Genomic DNA, 20,092 nt, shown 5'->3' on the forward strand with positions numbered 1-20,092 from the left:
TCCCGACAGGCTGGGCTGCAGCTCCGCTCCAAGAGGACAGCGCTCCCCGCCAGGCCCCTCACCCTCTCCTGGGCACAGCATCACCCCGGCTAGGCAAGGTGCGAGCTCTGTAAGGGTAACCCCTGCCAGCCCCCCCTGCCCTGCCAAGCACCTCCTGCAGCCTCTCTGGACATCCACAAGCATCTCCATGCAACACCATTTGCTCCCAGCTGCAGAGAGTGGCCATTTCCTCATGGAGGAGCAGAGCTTTTCCAGCCCCAAGGTCTGATCTCATTTATTTTTGCACTATGGAATGGCTGAGAATGTATCCCACTAGGAACAGCTTGGATGGGAGCATCTGAAGGATGGGATGGGAACCAGGAGCAGACCCTCAGAAAGGGCTGGAGAACAGTGGGGAGGGGCCCAAGCCCCAGGCTGCCCAGTCAGCGGGTCTTGCTGAGTGCGAGCAGCCTGGGACAGCTCACAGGTGTTCCTGTGGGTGCCAAAAATCTCCAATGCTTTTCCAGTGATGCAAGAGGAACATATGGGGAAAGACAAAATAAGAAATTATGATGACTGCAGGACAGGGGTGAGAAAGCCCCTCACGTGCGTTTGCTTCCCAAGCCCTGACCGCGCTGCCCGGGAAGGCATTGTTCCATGGAAATCAGACTTTCATTTATCGTCTGAGAGGGAAAGGAATTTTCCTATGTTTTATACGTTTCCTACAGTAATCACAGAGCGTGGCTGTAAATGTTGCTATAAATAGGGCACCCTTTTAAAACGAGACTGTGTGTAAAATCCATCAAGTCTGGGCTGTGCTGCTCCAGGACATAGCCTGGTCAGCACAAGGCAGCGATCTCTCCACGTTGGGCCAAAACAGGGATTTTCTTCCCAAGTAGTGACATTTTGCTGCCTGTGCTCACAGCACCTGGGTGAAGCTCTCACTGATGCTGAAGAGCTTAATACAGTGCAAGACCATCCTCCCTGCCCCATAAGCCAACACAGCCATACCCCAGAACAAGAAATGTATCTTCACACACATGCTGCAATACTGGATGGGTGACCCCTTACCTGCCCATGGAGAGCCTCCTGAAAGCACCTCCCCAGCAGGCCTGGGGCTCTCTGCTGCTGCTGGCCACCCTCTGTGGCAATGCTGTTGTCACTCCCATGGGTGTAGGTGTACCAGGGCACAGCTGCCAGCTGAGGCACCAGGACTGCCTCCACGCTGTTCTCCTCAGACACCTCTGTGTCACCCCGCACCCTGGCCACCTGGTGAATTTGCACAGTGGCTTCTGGAGGGTGGTTGATGTGGACGTTCACCAGGGCAGGGTTTAGGGAAGCTGGAAAATGAATTTATACCACAGTTGTAACAATCGGGCAACAGTTTGGCACCTGAAGAGCATCTTGTCAACAAAGTCACAAGGGAGGAGAGGTAAACTGACTCCACCAGGAAAACCAGAGGAAGATTGCATCTAAGAGAAAAAACTTTTCCAGCCCAAAACCAGAGCAAACCTACAAAAAACTTTCCCTTGAAACTTGAGCTTTTCAGATACAAACAAAAGCCCTTTTCTAACAACCTGGCCTGGCAAGGCATGCATAAGAATGTAGTGGCCTCCTTGGGCTGTAAATGAAGACCTGAGGAGCACCCAAGTACACAGAACTAGGAGGGAAATGTGGGGCCTAGAGCCCTCAGCCATGCTCACCCAGCTGGTTGGACAAGGGCAGGGTGTAAGTGGAGTGCTTCATGGAGCTGCCAGCCAGGGTCTTCGGGGCTCTCCCTCCTTGCCTCTTTTCCAGAGAGGGAGCTGGCAGGTGACAAAACTTCCCCGTGGAGTTGGAGGGGCACCAGCACTCGTCCCGTCCCACACAGCGCCCTCCATTCAGACAGGGGATCTGGCAGAAGTCTGCAAGGCAAAGAGAGGTCTGCTTAGCAGAGGGACTGAGCGACTCTAGCCAACTGGGAGCCGGGGGAAGCCAGGCAGCTGGATCTGGGCCAGCACTATCCTTGTGGTACCCAAGGAGGAGACTCAGCACCAGGCTGGGGTCAGGACTTGCAGCCTGGAGGCAACCTGGTGTCCCTCCTGCACATCACCATCCAGCAAGCAGCAGAGGCAGAAGCTGGGGTCCTCCCTGGGTTGGAGTCTCTTTTGGGGCTGGAGTCATGGGTTGAAGATGGTAAGCCCTCCCTTGGACTTTGGGACCATGGCCAGCCTGGAGCACCCAAGCCCTGTGAGGCAACTGCTTAGAGCCAAGGTGGTGCTGCTGGCACAACAGGATCCCTTGGAGTGGAGCAGGAGCTGAGGCACCCACATGCAGCCAAGTCAGCTATAATGCAATCCCTTCTCTTCTGCATCGCTCGCTCCCCACTTGGCAGGGTTTTCACTCCCAGCCCAGAGGGAGCTCAGTGGGGCTGGGAGAGGCAGGAGAGAACGGGCAGAAAGCCACATCCTCAGAGTCTGTCTCCTGGCCAGCCCTGGTCCTGCCAGCAGCTCAAGTGGGAGAAGCTTGGAGTGGGACAAAAGAATCGGGAGCAATTCATCTGCACAGGTTTGGAAAAAGCATCCACAAATGAAACCAAAATAATGTCATTTCTGGCCTCATCAGATGCTTGGAGCAATTCAGGGCGTCTCTCAGTGTGACACTCATGCAAGGCATGGGACTTCCTGACATATCATCCTGACTCATTCCAGAATGAGATGAGAGACTGCTGATGCACATCAATGGATGACTTGTTTGGTTCATCCCAGGGGATGAGCTCCCACCCTGCTCCAAGTTCATTTGCTCAGCCCCAGCAACCAGTTTAGTGGGGAAGAGACACACCTTTGGATTGTGATCTAGGCAAAAATTCTTGTGAACCCTGTATCACTTGATGTCCACAACAGCCAGACTTTGCACCCTCTCATTGTTAGAAGACCTTGAGAGAGACTACAGAGGCTTTCAGAGCATGAGTCCCACCAGGTCCTGCAGGCTGCTCCCAACAACTGGCTCCAGAGGATGTGCCCAACCCACTGACCGGACAAGCAATCCCAGCAGCTCTGAGCAGAGGTTTCAGCAGCCCTGTTAATAGGAACAGCTTGCAACCTGCAGCCAGCAATCCTGGCTGCCACGTGAGTGAAAGGAGAGAACAGGAGGAAATTAGGTGATGAAAGTCAGCCTCAAGACTGGATGCCAACAAAAGCAGTGAGCTGGCTCTGAGAAGGAGGGGGTTGTGAGGCTTGGCTGCAGGCCTTACTCAAACACACGCATCTCCCCTACCTGGGGGTGGGATGGAAACAGAAGTTGCTTGCCCAGGAAAGAGAGCAATGAGGCAAGTCTGTCTTCCACCCCTAGAGAAACAGATGGAGTAAGCCCCGAAGACCCCAGGAGGCATCTTCCAAGGCACAGGGAGAAGCAACCACCTCCCGTCCCTATAGCAGCCCAAGCCCTCAGTCTGTAGAGGCAGGAAAGGCAGAAAGAGGTGGGGAAGAGTGGGGGAACAGGGAAGAAGATGGGCTGGGGCCCTCAGGGTGCTCACAGATGCGGAAGCCGGACTTGGGATCATGGTCATGCCCCCCTTGGCTATAGAGTGTGGTGGTGTCTCCTTTCTCGCAGCTGTTGTAGCAATGCCCACTCCTGCATGTCTGTTTGCAGATGGTGGGTGTGAAGACAATTTTTATCTTCCTAATCTTCTCTGTCAGGTTGGCCCCTATGAAATAAAAGGACAGTGATGAGTGGAAATAGCATCTCCAGGCCAGGATGCTGGTAATCTGCAGCTCAAGCTCCAAAGCATTCCCAGAGCAAGGAGAGGTCTGAGGCTTTCCCTGGAGCAGTGTCTCTCCTTTCCCCTCACTCACTCCAGCCTGTCCTCTGCTCCAGCATCAGTAAGGGCTGAAAAACTGCCAGCAGCATGCTCTGCCTGCCCAGCTGTAGTGGCATAATTCTCTGTGAAGGGACACACATGCACTAACTCCAGGACAAATGTGATTCTGTACTTTAAGCAATATTCCTTCTGAAGGAAGTAGCCAGGAGACTGGCTGCCCTTAAAATACTGGAAGGCTTCCCACACAAGCAGTCACACTGGTATCCACCAAAGAAAGCATCAGGGCTGGTAAGTGCCGCCTGACCTCCTGCTGTTAACTGCAGTCCCCTGCTGGTCCTTCACCATCTTCACATTAGATACAGGGGGAAACGGCACTCAGAGCTCTCAGGGGCTTGAGAATAATCAGTAACATGCAGAACTACTGTGTAACCATGAACTGGCTGGCTCGACACCGTAGTACTTCATCCCTGCCTGTTGAGACAGCTGTTTCTGTGAGTGCCCCTCTTGGTGTGTTCACCCTTGGACTCTCCCCATTTCAGTCCCCACTTGCAGACAGCAGCTTCAGTCGGGCTCCTGGCCCTACTCATAAGTGCTGAGATGCCACATGGTGCCTCCTTGGGGAAACAGGTCTTCAGGGGGAGCCAATCTGCAGCAAACAACCTGCATCTGTCCTAGCTGGGGAGCTGCTGAGACTCTGCCTCAGCAATCACACGTCCCTGCAGCCTGGCCTGATCCCTGCTCATATCAGAAGGCACCAAGGGGGCAGCCAAAGGGGAGAACTAGACACTGGTTGCACAATGTGGCCTCAAGGGCTGCTCAAACTGAGAAGGAAGTTGGGAGACACCATTCCTACAGATTGAAGCAATCGCCCTCCAGGGCAGCAGTGCTGGGGTGATGTCCAACATTTTTGGGAGGCATCTGTCACATTCTCCAGTCTCCCTTCCCCTGCTCTCAGCATTTTGCTACCCTGATCTGTCCTCCTATGGCAGGGCCTCTTTCTTCACCAAGCCTAGCAATGTCCTTGCTGACCTTCCCTTTCCATCCTGCCCAGTGTTACAGTCCTCGGAGTCCAGGGTCTCTTCAGAATCCACAGTCACACCATTGCCCTTCCCCAGGTCATCCTAAAAAGAAGCCCCCAAAGAGTGGCAGCCTTGGAGGCCTTACCCCTTGTAGACGAGGTGTGCTCCTGGGAAACCATATGTGGCCCAGAGCTGCTCTGCTCATGCCCATTCCCGTTGGGAAGTGCATTAGAGGTGAGCTGGCCATTGCTGGCTGGGTAGCGTCGGACAGTCCGTGAAGGTCCTGTGTGCTGGGGGGAGACAGGAGAGCCAATTCTGCTCCGAGTCCTGTGGAAGAGAAAAAACGAACCAATGTGCTCCTCATGAGTAACTGTGCTGACCCACAGTGCCTGTCCCCAGGTCGCCCTGCAGCAACTTCCACTGCCCAGCTGCCCGAGCTGACCCCTGGACATGGAGCTCTGCCTTCCTGAGCAAGGTCCCACTACTCATCTGCTTTTAGTCATGATGATGGTGCCATTTCACTCTGGGGACTACATCCCATGCTCTGAGTCTGCCAGGGCATAGTGCTCACTAAGATGCCCTCCCTGTACTGTCACGTCAGGCGGCTCCACCACTGAGGGATGCCTCGGCTGCCTTGCAGTACCTCTGTCTGCTCACCATGCTCAAGGGTTGCTCCTTGCCCCACCACATTTTTCCCCAGAAAATACAAGAAGTTCCAAATCAGTTTGTTCTTACAGTGGGAGCTTTCTCAGGACCTTCCTTCCCAGCTCCAAAAGGGCACTGAAAAACCAGCAACCGAGGCAGAAGAGTCACAAATAAAATAACCAAGAACTCACTCCTGTAAGAGTAGTTATAACCTTCTGCAGTAATTGCATTTATGGATTTTGGTATTTTCTGGGGACTAAGCATGAAGAAGCCATCCAACTCACAAGGTCACACTTCTTACAGTGTGTGTTAAAGCCATGCTGCTCACTAGGCAGAGCTCTGTGCATTAAATTGACAGAACAGCACATCTTGCTCTACTGCACTTGCTCCCATTTCTTTTTAGTGACTGGCAGCACTAAGCCTCCAAGAGGATGCTCTGTGCTTACCAGCAAACACCTCCCTCTTGCCTGCACCACCTGCAAGGAAAAAGGCTTTAGTACACCAGGGGTCAAAACAGGTTGACTGCACTTACACCTCTTGAGTTTCTTTTGACAGCCCATGACTTGGATTCCTCTGTGACTGAACTAGAGCACCAACAGATCCTCTGCATATACACTGTCCAACACCTCCCTCTCTGGGAGGCTGGGGCAAACTAACTCTGTCCCACCAAAGTGCCTGGAGAGATCCACACCACATTATGGTTGTCACCATCTTCCCTGTCACAGTCAGTACAAGGTATGTGTTTGTAAACCCAACAAGACTAGAGGATCCAATGAGAGTTGGATGATAGCAGCTCTGGCTCATTGACATTCACAGAATCACAGAATCATAGGGGTTGGAAGGGACCTCTGGAGATCATTGATTCCAAACCCCCTGTTGCAGCAGGAACACCTAGGGCAGATCACACAGGAACTCATCCAGACGGGTCTTGAAAGTCGCCAGAGAAGGAGACTCCACAGCCTCTCTGGGCAACCTGTTCCATCGCTCTGTCACCCTCACAGTAAGGAAGCTTTTCCTCATGTTGAGGTGGAACTTCCTGTGTTGTAACTTGGTGCCCTTTCCCCTCATCCTATCACAGGGAACACTGAAAAGAGACTGGCCCATTCTTGACATGCACCCTTCAGATATTTATAGACATGAATATGGTCCCCTCTCGGTCTTTTCTCAAGACTAAACAGCCCCAGATCTCTCAGCCTTTCGTCATAAGACAGATGTTCCAGCCCTTTAATCATCCTTGTAGCCCTCTGTTGGACTCTTTCCAGCATATCCCTGTCCCTCTTGAACTGGGGAGCCCAGAAGACATTCCTGGCTTAGATAGCTTGGAGTAATGGTAAGATTAAGGGAGATGAAAAGGGAACTAATGCTGCGCTGGTATTCAAAGAGTTCAAGTGTGATATGGAGGGCTTGCTGTCAGCCAGCAAGCCCAAAATCAGCCCTGAACAATAGAATGGAAAAGACGACACAGAAGTGAGGTCAAGTCAGTGAAGTCTATGAAGAACCAGTCTTGTCCCAGGAAGCCACTTTCATCATTTGCTAGACTTGTACACATGCACACCAACAGACAGAGCCCGTGCTATTCTGATAAAAAAATGAACAGGGCAGTACAATGTCAATCAGGCACATGTGAAATGAATAACAAACTGGCTGTGTGACAGAACACAAGAAGCAGTTGTCGCTGGGGAGGGGATTAGATGGGTTCCAGGGTGATCAGTACAAGGCCTGGCACGATTCAAGGATTTCATCTGGAAATAAATATTTTTATTTCAAAACAAACATACGATGGACATTGATAATATGTGCTGCTGATACAAAAATCCGCAATGTGGTGTATCATGATGAGAACAGAGCAATCATACAGAGCAGCCTGGATCACTGTGGAGGGCAAATCCTTCCAAGCAATATGGGATTTTAATAGAGCCAAATGCAGAATTCCACTTCAAGGAAGAAGGAATGCAGGCAGCAGCTGCAGATAGACAGAGATTATCCTGGAAAGTGGCAATTTTGAAAAGATTTGGGGGGTATTGACAAACCATTAAATATGAACTGTCAGTTCAATGTCCTGACATCAGGGCAGTGAAACACCACAGGAACAGGGAGGTATTTTAGCCTCCCTACAAATCCTCACCACAGAAGGGAGTATGTATGCTCAAATATCACATCTAGTTCTGAAGTGAAATATCTCACATCTTCTAAGGGATGTTGAAAAACTGGATAGGATGCAAGAAAAAACATGACAAGTAATTTGAGGACTGGTGAAAATGCCTTTCTGTAAGAAACTTAAAGTATTCAATCTCTTCAATTTAGCAAAAAGATGAAGAGGTGCTCTGATTACAGGGCATAGGTTTCTCCACAGGAACAAAACACCAGGTGTAGAGAGCCTTCTAATCTAACCAAGGCAGGCAAACCATGAAAGAACATCTGTAAACTGAAGCCAAATGGTTCCCTACTAGAAATCAGGCCTACACAGCAGTGTAGCTTTTTTCCTTCTGCATAAAACACCCCAGTAGTGGATTCCCCAACTCCCAACACCATCACTTCAGGAGACAAAAGTGATCTGCTGGGAGATGAGATAATGAAGATGTATAATCTGCACTGACCTGGAGGCAATTTTAGATTGCCTTTGATTGGTTTTGGCCTTGTCCTGTAGGAATCCAAGAATGAACTGCTTTATCTCAGAAACAGAAGTCCCCAGCCTGGATACTCATTACCTAATTATTTCTAATGCAGGAAAACCTTAAAAAGGAATGGCTGAGCTGCTGGGAAGAAGCATGAACAGCAGCCCCGAGAAGAAGCAGCGCAGGTAATTTGTGCTGCTGGGCAGACACTCAGCTTTGCAAGCTGAAGGTTCATATGCTGTTCGGAGTGGAATCCAGCCACAGGTCATGCAGGGATGGAGGCAGAGCAAGTGGGTTTGGCCAAAGACCACAGATGGGTAACAAAAACGCTACCTGCTGATAAAAATATTTGTGGTCTTGCTAGAATCAAGATCTAAACTGAGATGATGCCAGCGAACAGTCCTTGTTTGCTAACCAGAATAACTGCAAATAAGTGAATTTTATTTCAGTCCCACCTCAGTCCCTACGAGCCTCTTTCAGAAGCTCTCCTGAGATTCTGAAAAGCACCACCTGCCCTGGATGGTGATGCGAGCCAAGCATGACCTGCCCACACATTTCTGAGCTACTTATCTGGCCCTGCTGCCAGCAAAGAAAATTCTGGTGCTTGTTACCTGATGTGCTACTGCTCGTTTTGTTAGTGACAAAGGAAAAGCTGCATGGAGCTCCAGGGAGGCTAGGTGAGAGCTATGAAGCCCTGGAAGCTCAGGAACATTTTTTCTCTCTTCTCTGGTGAGCGACTCCAATCAAAGTCCTATGGGTGAATGTGGCTGGAGTTCTAAGGTCTTTTCCTGCATAGATTGAAGCACTCCAAGGAAAACGGGTGAGAGTTTCCAGCCCAGAAACGCTCACTGTCCTAGTGCTGGCCACTTGAGGGCAACTTCAGCCCTGAATTTTAAGAGTTGCTGGGTGAAGGTGAGCAATGGCATAAGACAGGGAAATATCAGCTCTTGTGCTTGAAAAGACTCATATCACATCTATCCTTGAGGAAGGGGAGCATGCTACGTGGAAGCAGCAGGGCTTGGCTGGGCACTACCCATTGCCTGCCTGAAGGAGTTCCACCCCTTGGCTTTACAGACAACTGTCATTCCCAGAATGATCAAATTTTGTAAAAAAACAAAACAAAACAAAAAACAAACCCCAAACAAAAAACCCCGACATATGAAGGGCTTTAAATAAAATACTAATTAGCATTTCAGTTACAAACAAAAGTGGATTTTATGAGCTTACAGTGAGGGGCAGTGCCAATTTCACAAAGGAAAAACTAGTAGGAACATTACTCCATGGCTTGCAACACTTGAGGAAAAGCCATCCTACTGGGATCCTGCTGGCAAAGTATTCCAGTGTGTGTCACAGCAGGAGGAGGCAGATTTGCTTTGAATTAATTTGTTTATTTGGTTCTATTCTAGGCAGATGAGCTCTGGGATTTGTAGACTGAATTGAGTAACACCATCCTACCCTGGGCAACAGAAATCATTGGCAAAGGGCATCTTTCCATCTTGGTTTGTTAGTCTCAGTCCCTCCTCAAGTCATGCCAAGCAGCTGGCTCATGGTCAGGGAATATAAAACAGAGCTTCCCCCCTCCAGACCTTGAGAGCCAGTCCAAGCTGGGCAGAAAGGGACTGGCTTCCTTGAAGGGAAGGTCTTAGGGAATGGAGCTGAGCTCAGAGGCCTCTTCCTTTATAGGTGACTTCCTGCTAAGCAGCTGGTTTCTCTGCCCTTCATCCATCAGAGCTGCTGACAGCTTTTTCTGTGTCAGGCACAGCCTGTGGAGCAGAAACAGCATGGACACCCAGGACACTTCTCCTTTTGGGATGTCCTGGCATGCCCACCTCTCTGATGTCCATCTAACAACAGCAGTGGTCCAGGGTAAACAGGTCAAGGAGAGAAGGAAGAGGGAACAGTGTCCTTCTCCCAGGAGCATGGATGTCTGTGCTTCTCACCATCTCTACCAGGCTGACAGCTGAAAAGTCACTGGCTTGGAGACCTCAGTCACCAGCACATGCAAAGTAGCACTCCTATGGTATTAGGTGCTAACCAAAATTAAAAGAGATCTATGATAGGAGGGAGCTGTGCAAAAGAGTGATCCACATCTACAACAATTCAAAACTACCCAACAAGTACTTGTAGCTGCTCTCTTCTGAGGTGTGTGTCAAGGACCTGGACTCCTCATTAGCCCCTGAGGACACATACCAGAAGTCAGAACTGAGGGAGACCTGGTCCCTTACATTCTAGAGCTACACACCCCTTATGATCCAAATGACACCATATGACATCCAGCAAGGGAAATGTACACCTACAAATGCACCTCTCTCTGTGTAAATGCTTTATGCTAAACAGGTTTCATTACGGATTACGATCTGCTCTATATTTACTTTAGACACAGCAGGCTAGAGAATATACAAAAATGTCGTATTCCCTGGATATGATGGCTTTCCTTCCCAGTCCCAGATCGACCTGCAAGGTGCCTGTTTCTTGTCCAGAAGAGGTAAGTGGTATCACTCACCCTGCTGAGGAGAGCGAGCAGAAGACTGAGCTGGCAGGCTCCTGCAACCACAGAGATGAACATGAGGACCTCATGAGACCTTTAAAAGCCTGCAATTTCAAGACTAGGTACACAGAATCACAATAAAAAAGGCTAAATTACCAAAACAACAAAAAACACTCTTTTTCTAATCCACTGTATACTGAAAGCATTTTCTGAATTTCTGATCACTTTTGCTGATCATGGTTCCCTGGGTGAGGAAAAGCCACAGGGAATCCAAGTGGGCATACAGCCGTGTCTTCTCCTCCTGACCTAAGGCCAGGCATCCTCCTTGGGGCTGGAGGCAAAGGTGGCAAACCCTTCAAAGGGCTTCCCTCTCAACAGCAGCAACACCTCAGTCTTTCCTGGATTTAACTTCTATCGGCCACTCTTCATCCAACTATTGACTTTGGACAGATTGTGAGTAAGCTGGGAAATGGTGTTTTTTGTGTTTGCGTAAAGGAAACACAGAGCCAAGTGCCACAGGAGTGTTACTGTTTTTTCATTCAGCCTGCCTCAGTCTCTCCCCAGCCAAAGCCTGACTGACCACAGCAGGGTGGATGGCCCAAGGCACCATGGAGAGAGTGAATGCTGGACAGTGCAGTCAGCAGGGAGGGGTGCTATGCCCAGACAAGGCAAGGGCTGGCCAGACGAGAACTGGAAAGTCACTCTTCCAGCTGGTAACAAATCTGCACCCTGCTGAGCATCAGGGAGAGATGATAAAGACTATGGAGACCAAAGGAGCAGTTCCCAGGAGGGCAACAACAGAGTGTGACAGCACTGGTCAAAACAAAACTGAAGATAAGAGACCCTCAGAGAACCAACCATCTTCCCAGAGTCCAGGAACCCCCATCCCAGGGTCCAAGCTCAACAAGCTCCATCTCTTCAACTACAACCAACCTGCTGTCTGGCATGTGACTGCTGCCGCCAGCCCCCGGAAAAGGCAGCCCCCCCTGGGGCTGGGAGCAGGGTTGCACACAGGGAAGCCACTGCAGCACTGGTAAGTCCACCCCAGCTTCTCCATCCTGCAGCCTGCGCGTGGCTCCAAGGAGAGGAGGCTCAGCCAGGACAGGGGCTGAGTCACGCTCAGCACTGATAACCTGCCAGGACAACAGGCTGGTTCTCCCCTGGTTTTTAAATGCCGAGTAATATACTCGGTGTCTGTCTTGTCTGTCTGCCTGTCCCTTTGGCTAGATGCCCTCCCCGCTTGGGGCCACTGGGACCAAAATCAGTGATTCACTTCCCCCTTTGTAATGCTCCGCAGTTGCTGATTTTCCACTAAAGCATCGGAGAAGAACGGGCAGCCTCAACACCAGCGTCTGTGTCCACAGGGGAAGAGAGAAGGAGCCAGCTTTGGAAAGCAGCAAATTGACCACAGACCAGAAACTTCCCCTTTCTTGGACTCCAAACAGGTTCCTCAGCAGGCAGACGGGATTCATGGCTCAGGCTCCAGGCCCTGGAGCACAGGGGAGGCATTGCTTAGAGAGCACTACAGTTTATTATCAATTAGCTCACAAACATGCTGACAAGGAAGACAGCTCTGATAGGACTTGGGGAAGAGGGGGAAAACCACACCATACAAGGCACCTGACTTCAAGCCCACCCACATTGTCCATAAATCCTGGCTAAGTTTTATTATCCCCACCAAGCAGCAGAGATAGTTCTGAAACCTGCCTGCTTCAGGCGTCCCTCTGTCCCTCCTGCAGCTGCCTTCAGCTCTGGTACCCCCTGTGCAAGTGAGGGAGACACCAAAGCCTGAAGACCCCTTCTCCCCACGGTTTGGTGGAAGGCAAGGGCAGTTCTCCTGGCCAGGAGATGCAACCACAAGCCTCCCCCAGGCATGAGACCTTCACAGCTGAGCCAAGCTAGAACTTGCATACAATGAAGGCCACAAGAACGACCATCAGATGCCTTCTTGCCCTATTCACAGTCACCTGCAACCAGATTTCATACCAGATGGCACACTAGACACAGGCACCTAGAATGTCCCAGGTACCTCAAGGCAGGTGGCAACCCTATTGTGTAGCACAACATATTTCAGCTGCCAAGGTTTCCCTTCACATTTTCACACGTCACCTTGTGGTGACACAGGCACAGCTCACGCTCAGTCAGGTCAATGGGCAAGCAGGAAGAGAGTCACCCAAATCCTTCCTCCCCTGCATGACCTCAAGAGCTCCTGTGGGCAGAGGTGCCACTAATAACACCTTTTGCCCTGGGCACAAAGAGCACTGGCAAAGTGGGGCTGCACAGGCAGGAACAAGAGTCAGGCTCCCTACCCCACATACACATTCAATGCCGCTGGCACATGCCCAGGAGTCAAATCAGTTCAGCATCAAAGATACTACCACTATCCCTCACCATGGCTGGCAAGGGTAGCCACTGAATCCACATGGCTCTTGTTTTGGACTCCCTCCTGTTGCCATCTTGCAGTGGTAACTCCAGATCCTTGCTCTGCTTGACATATGTGCCAGGGGCTGGCTGAGATTTCTCTGGATCTCTCACTACAAACCACAGCAAAAGATGTGGAAGTCCATGCAACAGCAAAGGCACCAGGAGCCTGCCCCACGCTACCACGCTCAGTCCCTCCACCACCACCCTGGCATCTCCCTTCCTCTGGCCTCCAAAGCAGTGCCAGTGTTGCAGGGCCACCCAAGCTGGCTCCCAGCCCACTGCAGAGGGCATGAGAACAAAGAGGGAGAAGGACATGGGCTGTGAATGCTATCTTTATCTGCTCAGGAGTTGCCAGACTAATATAAGCGAACCTCTATAAGCAGAGAGTCAGTGAACAGGTTCTCTTTAACCAGTCTCTGGGGGTCTAATTTGCTCCTTAGCTGAAGTTGCTGCTCACACATCTCTGCACAGCTCCCTGCTGACATTAAATGCCCTTCCCTTTTCACATGTGTCACCTGCCACTCTGCAAGTTCTCTTCTTTGCTCTTGTGTATTTGGGAGTGAGCAACTGACTCTCTGGAAGCAGTCCAGCTCTCCAAGCATGGGAACAGCACCTGCCCGGCCCAGTGAAGCTGCAGAAACATGCCCGGTGCAAGGGCATGACACTGAGCAGTCAACAAGAGCAGCATATCACACTCTTGGTTGGATCCACCAGACCTTAGTAGTGACCCATAAAGTGGCCAGAACCTTGACTTCCAAATGCCAAGTGTGATGCAATCTGCATATCTCCAGAGCTGAGGTGCAGGTCAATGCCTCCCAGAAAAACCAATACGCAGCCTGCAACTGCGCTGAGCTTCAAATGGAGCCAGCAGAGGAACCAGGCCAGGCTACTTGATTACAGATGCCACATCTGCGCCAAACCTTCAGCATTCCACAGACTAAAAGAAGGATTTAGAGGTAGAGGGAGGCCAGACGAGTTACCACCCCTCTGGCAGAGCCACCCAGGCTGGCCCCAGGCGCTTGTGTGAGCAGCAGGGGAGACGGGCAGCCATGCAGCTCTCCTCTCCCTAGCTCAGCCACACGCTCCTTTGGGCTCAAGTGGTGAGGAAGCTGCTCCAGTTGGCACTCCTGCCATGCAAGGGCTGATGTTCAGCAGTACAATCAACAGGCATGGCACTGATGCCAGTTGGTCACACAGCTGCTCTCACGCCTTGCTGGGAAGAGACCCATCCAGAAGTGTCGTAGCAGCTGCCATCACATGAAGGTCTCCATCAGTGCCACCATCCTACTGCAGACATCCCCTCGTGGCCACAGCTTTTGCACCACTACTAAATCAGGTATAAGATGCTGGCACAGTTGGAGAGCTGGGCTGTTCACTGTGCAATGTTATCATTCCACAGAGGGTTCAGCCACCACCACCAGTCATAGCAGTGCCTCCACTGCCTTCCCCCTGTACCCCCCAGTACAGTGAGCAGCAGGGTCCTGCCTGGCAGGGTAGGATCTGTATTTAGGGAAGGGGCAAGCAAGAGAAGAGGACAACCTATCAACCTGCCCTTGTGCCCACAAACACACCAAGATCTCCAGCCCAAAGGGCCCTCTGTTTCCACAAAACACAACAGCTGCGAGCTGAAGACCAGGCCCCTGTCTAAGGAAACCTGCTGCAGAGGCGTTCCACAAGGAGAAGCTCCCCGCCGGTCACGGGGAGGTCACTTGTCTCCCCCATATAGCAGATATCAAACAAGGACTCCTGAGTTTCATTTCCATCTTGTTGACCAGCAACACTCACCCCCTCCAACAGGCTGCCAGCATCAAAGCCCTGAAAAAACACTTTAGCCTATTCATCCTTGCGCCCACACACGCCCCAGGGAGGGCTCGAGAACAACAGGGTGGAGAGATGTGTGTAGTCCTCTCATCTAGAGAGGCTGAGGCTCTTCATCTACAGCTGGGAAGACTCCCACTCATCCTAGGATCACTGTGGATCTACGACACATTTTAATCTAAAATAATGGTTGAACGCCCAGCAGGATGCCTTGCCTTTGGATCTATTAGCTCAAAGTAGCTAGGTCTCCTCACATCTCTCCATTCTCAGCCACACATAGGATTCCCTCATCTGCAGCACTCCAGGCATAAGAGCTGTTTTGGGACGTTTTTGCTGACCACTCTTGAAGTCTCAGGCCCTGCCAGGGATCGGGGAATGAGCATCCCGGCAATTTTATTTTGTACTGTTCTGCACCAGCTCCATCCCTTCAGTTGCTCAGCAGACAGAAGACCAGACCCTGGAGGGACTAGGAGCACTCCTGGCCACATATGCACGATGTCTAGTGGCAAAGCCAGTGCTTCCAGAGGGTACCATGATCACACATCTGCTCTCACACCTCTCACACATGGCCTTCAACATCCACACCAAGGACCAGGAGGGAGGAGCAGGTTTCATGGCATCTCTGGTGGGAAGGGCTCAGGCACAAGCAGAAAGGTTGTGCCTGTCGTTGCAGTGCTTGATCTCCAGTTCCTCAGCAAAGCAGCTCCAAAGCAAGGGAGAAGGCAGAGCTCCAGCGCCATTATCAACCTGTCATTAAATCCCTGGGAGAGTTTGGCACTTTGCTGTTGTAGAAAGCCTTGTAGCTGAAAAATTAGCATGGCCACCCTGCCAAGGCTACAGGCAACCTAATACACTCTGTCTGCCCTCTCCAGATAGCCTCAGCCTTTGAGTATGTTTCCCATCATCCAAAGCCAGTGTTTGGCTCAGTTTTGCAGATGTGTGTCTGTTAACCATTCCCTCAGTTGCCTCCCTCCTTTTGTAGTTCCCAGTGTTCCATCCAATTTGTCAAGATCTTATCCTGGCAGTAAAGAATATCTTTACTCAGTGCAGGACCCCAGGGTGTACCAGAAAAAAATCCATGCAACTAGAGTTTTTTACCTCCAAAGTCCTAAGCCTCTGGTCTCTCTTACATGGCCACACTGCATTATACTCTGCTGCCTAACTTGCTGTTCACTCCTACTCTGCAAAATTTCAGCCTCTCCTTCTTCAAGATTTCTTCCTCCCATAGACTACTTTTTTCCTTCAGCTGTAACAATATTTTTCCAGCCTGATTGTCTTCTTAGTTCCTGCATCTCCCCAAAGGGAGCATCCATGCAAATGAGACAAAAATGGGTTGGTGTGAAGAGCTGGGCACCAATCCCATCCAGCACCAGGCACACAGGGCAGCATTTCTCAGGGTGCTTCTGAAGAAAGCAGAATGAGCATATTTTATATGGAGACCTCTACACAGAATTATAGAATGGTTTGGGTTGGAAAGGACCTTAAAGGTGATCTAGCTCCAACCTCCCTGCCAAGGGCAGGGACACCTTCCACTAGACCAGCTTCCTCCAAGCTCCATCCAACCTGGCCTTAAACATTTCAACTCCATTTCAACTGCTCCTTGTACCAAATCAGCTTCAATTAGTCCTTTGAGTCCTGTCAGCACTTGGTGATTTATGGAAAATGCTCAAACCCAAAAAGAACAGCTTTGATTTTGCTTAAGTATTAGCTTAAACCAAATAAGGCAGCAGATGATCAGTTATGAGAAACTGCAGCGTAATCCATATGCACAAGGGAGCTGAAAGCAAGCTGGACAACAATCCTAATTCAGGCATCAGGGAAAAAAAAACTCCAGTGTTTGATCATGGGGTCTTAGTGCTCTTCTAACATCTTTCTTTTTCATACAACTGCTATATAAATTGTATTGTCATAAATGTCCCAAATGATATATGTATACTATATAAAATAGGCTATAAACTAGATTTTCTGTACTACCTCACCCACCACATGTATAATGCATTTGCCCTGCACCCTGCTCTCTTGCATATAGTCTCACACTAAGCTGACAGTAGTGGCATTTTTCTTTCAGTCAGAAGGAACATTTGAACATTTTTTCCCAAAGGCTAGATGCTGAATTAAACTACAGGAAGGGCTCCCAAGGAGGTGCAGAAGAACCAGGCCTAATGTAAAGACCATATTTGGAGTTTAAAAGGAGCCTGAAAAGCCAGCTATCCTCCTGCTGCTCTGAAGCATATGCAACCCCCTAAAAAGTAAATACATAAAACACATAAACCAGAATGGTGCTGACAGCTTTAAAACACTAGAAAGCAGAGCAACTGTATCTGGTGCCCAGCTAGAGAGGGTATATCAAGTAATTTAAAAACAAAAGTATTTTTCTCTTAGAAAAATGACATTTACACTTCTCTTGGGTTGCTTGAGTTTTTTTCCTTTTGGCTTCCCAGCCAACTTGCCAAGGGCTTTCAGCTATGTCAAAGCAGGAGAGGGGATGAGATCTGAAACTTACGGAGATCTCATTGCCCTTAGTGGAATATCTTTTCACATATTCTCACATGAACTGGCACTGGCTTTTTAGTTTTAATTTTTTAACAAGGTCTCAGATATCTATTAAAGTTGGCTCTGGATTAAGGAATGTAAATGCTTGGCCGCCTTGTGAAAAGTATATTGCCAAAGGGAAGCTCCTTAGAAAGATGCCATTAGGGATGATCTGCAGTGGGACAATATGCATAAACACACTGCAGTAGTGAAGGGCAAGGTTGGCACCAGTGTTTTACCCCAGGAATTCAATGTCACATGCTATGGACCTCCTGGGCTGGCCCCATCCCAAGCAAAGTAGGAAACCTGCCACAGCCCATGCCATGGGAATGCACTTAGACAGATGGGCTTAATAGGCAGGGTCACTTTTGTTTTCTCTGCTATTTGGGTAGTACCAAACTGTAACCCTCAGAAAGATGAAGTGAGAGAAAGTCTTAAGTAAGCAGAAGAACAGGCTGTGTGATCAGTAGGTGTGCATCTAGTACAGACCTCCTCCTAGCACTGTATGTATAGTGGACAAACAGCCTTGGACACTCAGTAGCAACCCAAGCAAGGCAATAAGAAAACTCCCCTCCTCCTCAAAAATATGGAAAGTTCCAAGCTGGCAAGACAGGAGGCTCCAGGTCCTGCTTTCACAATTAAGACAAATCTGTCTCTATTTGGAGCAACATCTTCAAAAAGCAAGTGGTCTTGCAATGAACTTTAGTTTTATCTGCCAGTCCTCAACGACAACAAGCTAATCAAGCTGATTTTGCCAAGCTACAGTTCTCAATGTGATGTTTCGAGCTGCCACCCCATGGTGGAGAGCTTTACATCCACATGGGCTCCACTCTGCTCTGCAAAGGACCATGCTAGACATTTGACTGCCACCAAAATGGGAACTGGTTTCAGCCAGTTTTCAGAAGGATGGAAAGATACTTTCTCCATCCAGCAACCTCTGCTGCACACTCGAAGATCCTGCCCTCTGCTTGCTCCCTGCTGTTCCCATCCTTCGCTTCCAGGAGAGAGAATAGGGATTTTGGCAGAGCCTTCCTGCTGGCATCAGGTTTGTGGTGTCCTCAGACCAGGAGTGCTTGCCACAACTCCTCAAGGGCTGTATCAGGAAGGGAGGAGATGTCTCCTCCAGCGTGCTGGAGAGAAGGCTCTGAGATCAGGAGTCAGTGGGGCAGACATGTCTCAACTCAGCCTTCTTCCTTTTCCATCCTGAAAACATCAGGCAACTCCCACAAACTGCCTTGCCTAAACAGAGCCCTCTCAAAGGAAGCTCCCTGCCCTCAAGAGCTTAGCTGCATTAAGCTGTCTGAACAGTGTCTCAGCACCTTATACCACAGCTATGTACTTTTCCCTTGCCTGGGATGCTGGGAAAATGCTTTGCAGGTCTATTCTTTTCTGTGAAGAGGAAGGATGCCCAGCTTCCCAGGCAGCCCTCATCCAGCATACATCCCACCTGGACAGCAGAGCTCCTTTGCATAGATGCAGGTTACAGATTTATGCCCAGCACTCCTGCAGGCAGGACCTTCTCAAGTCACAGTGGCAGGACCCTCCTCACACGCTGCCCAGAGTCAGAGGCAGCTGGCCATCCATTCTGACAACCAGGGGCAGAGGTGCAAGCCCTTTCCACTCCCTGCTAAATAAACAGGAATTCTGCTGATACTCCAGCCATAGGAAAACAAAGCTGTTTCCATTTAGCTCAACTTCTGGGCTGAGGTGCAGCTCCACCCGCACAACCATCCATCAGGACTTTGCGTCTCTGGGCAGAGATTCAGGCTGAGATCAAGAACAGGGAGGATTTGCAGCTAGTCCACATCAGGAGGGCCACTAACACCCCCGGGATTTTGCTCTCCAGAGCACTCCCTGTTCCAAGCAGCCCAGCTTCAGGGCCTCCCAGCTTCTGCAGCAGCTAACAAGTCCCCACAGCCTCCCTCTCAGATGCCCGGCTCCAAACCTTGGCTGAGCCATGGCCTGCTGAAGGGACTTCAGAAGTAGTAACCATTGCTCAGCCTGGATTTTAAGGGATGAAGGCTTGAGTACCACCAGCTCTGGTATCAGCCAAGTAAACCCAGAGCTGCCCCTCTTGTAGCCGTGCCTTCCCCTGGGAAAGTGCTGAGCTCAGATAAGGCTGAGTGTGTCGTCTTCTTTAGTTCTGGGAAGAAGAGATTATGTGCACCACATGAGCAAGCCAAGGATGCCATGATTCTTCCCCAGTATCCCTCCAAACACAGGTGCTGACAGTTATGTGTGACATGGCAGCACTGACACCTGTGCTTGGCACAATGCTTGACTGACATCCATGTCTTCCCAGGACTGCCAGCATGCCCACAAATGGATCTATGAGAGCTGCACTGGGAATGCCCACAGATCCATTTACTAACCTTCACATCTGCCAGGTGCAAATACAAACCAGCCAGCACAACCAGTTGTGTATGTCTGGTACAACCCTGTTTGTCAAGAAGCTGCTACTTCTTACCAAGGCTGAGTATGGCAGACCAGAAGTAACTTGTCTCCTGCTCTCATAGTTTGTGCTTCCTAGGCTCTCCTGGCAGGGAAGCTGCAGAATGCATCTCTGCTTCTGCTTCCAGGCATGAACCGTGGAGAATCTGAGCCCATCTGTTGAAACAAGGTCATGAGAATGGGCAGCTGCCTCCTCATGCTTTTCACCAAGGGTTTATAGGTTCCTGCAGACTCCCAAAGACTTCCTACCTGCACAGTGAGCAGCCCCACCACTCAGGCAGGTAGAGAATTTTTTGATCTAGGCAGTTCCTGCATAGCCTGC

General features: G+C 50.1%; 1 protein-coding gene across 1 annotated transcript in view; it reads right to left on the reverse strand.

Moving 5' to 3' along the window:
- Positions 1-20,092, reverse strand: part of LTBP2 (latent transforming growth factor beta binding protein 2) — a 68,936-nt gene that overhangs the window by 39,696 nt on the left and 9,148 nt on the right. The window contains exons 4-7 of the mRNA XM_009993955.1: positions 4,943-5,124; positions 3,494-3,664; positions 1,683-1,883; positions 1,051-1,319 (exon numbers count right to left, since the gene is read on the reverse strand). Coding sequence (XP_009992257.1) covers positions 1,051-1,319; positions 1,683-1,883; positions 3,494-3,664; positions 4,943-5,124 — 823 coding nt within the window. The remainder of the gene's footprint in view (positions 1-1,050; positions 1,320-1,682; positions 1,884-3,493; positions 3,665-4,942; positions 5,125-20,092) is intronic.

Source organism: Chaetura pelagica, unplaced genomic scaffold, assembly GCF_000747805.2.
Source record: "Chaetura pelagica isolate M959 unplaced genomic scaffold, ChaPel_1.0 scaffold11, whole genome shotgun sequence".
In the NCBI taxonomy this organism is placed as follows: domain Eukaryota; kingdom Metazoa; phylum Chordata; class Aves; order Apodiformes; family Apodidae; genus Chaetura; species Chaetura pelagica.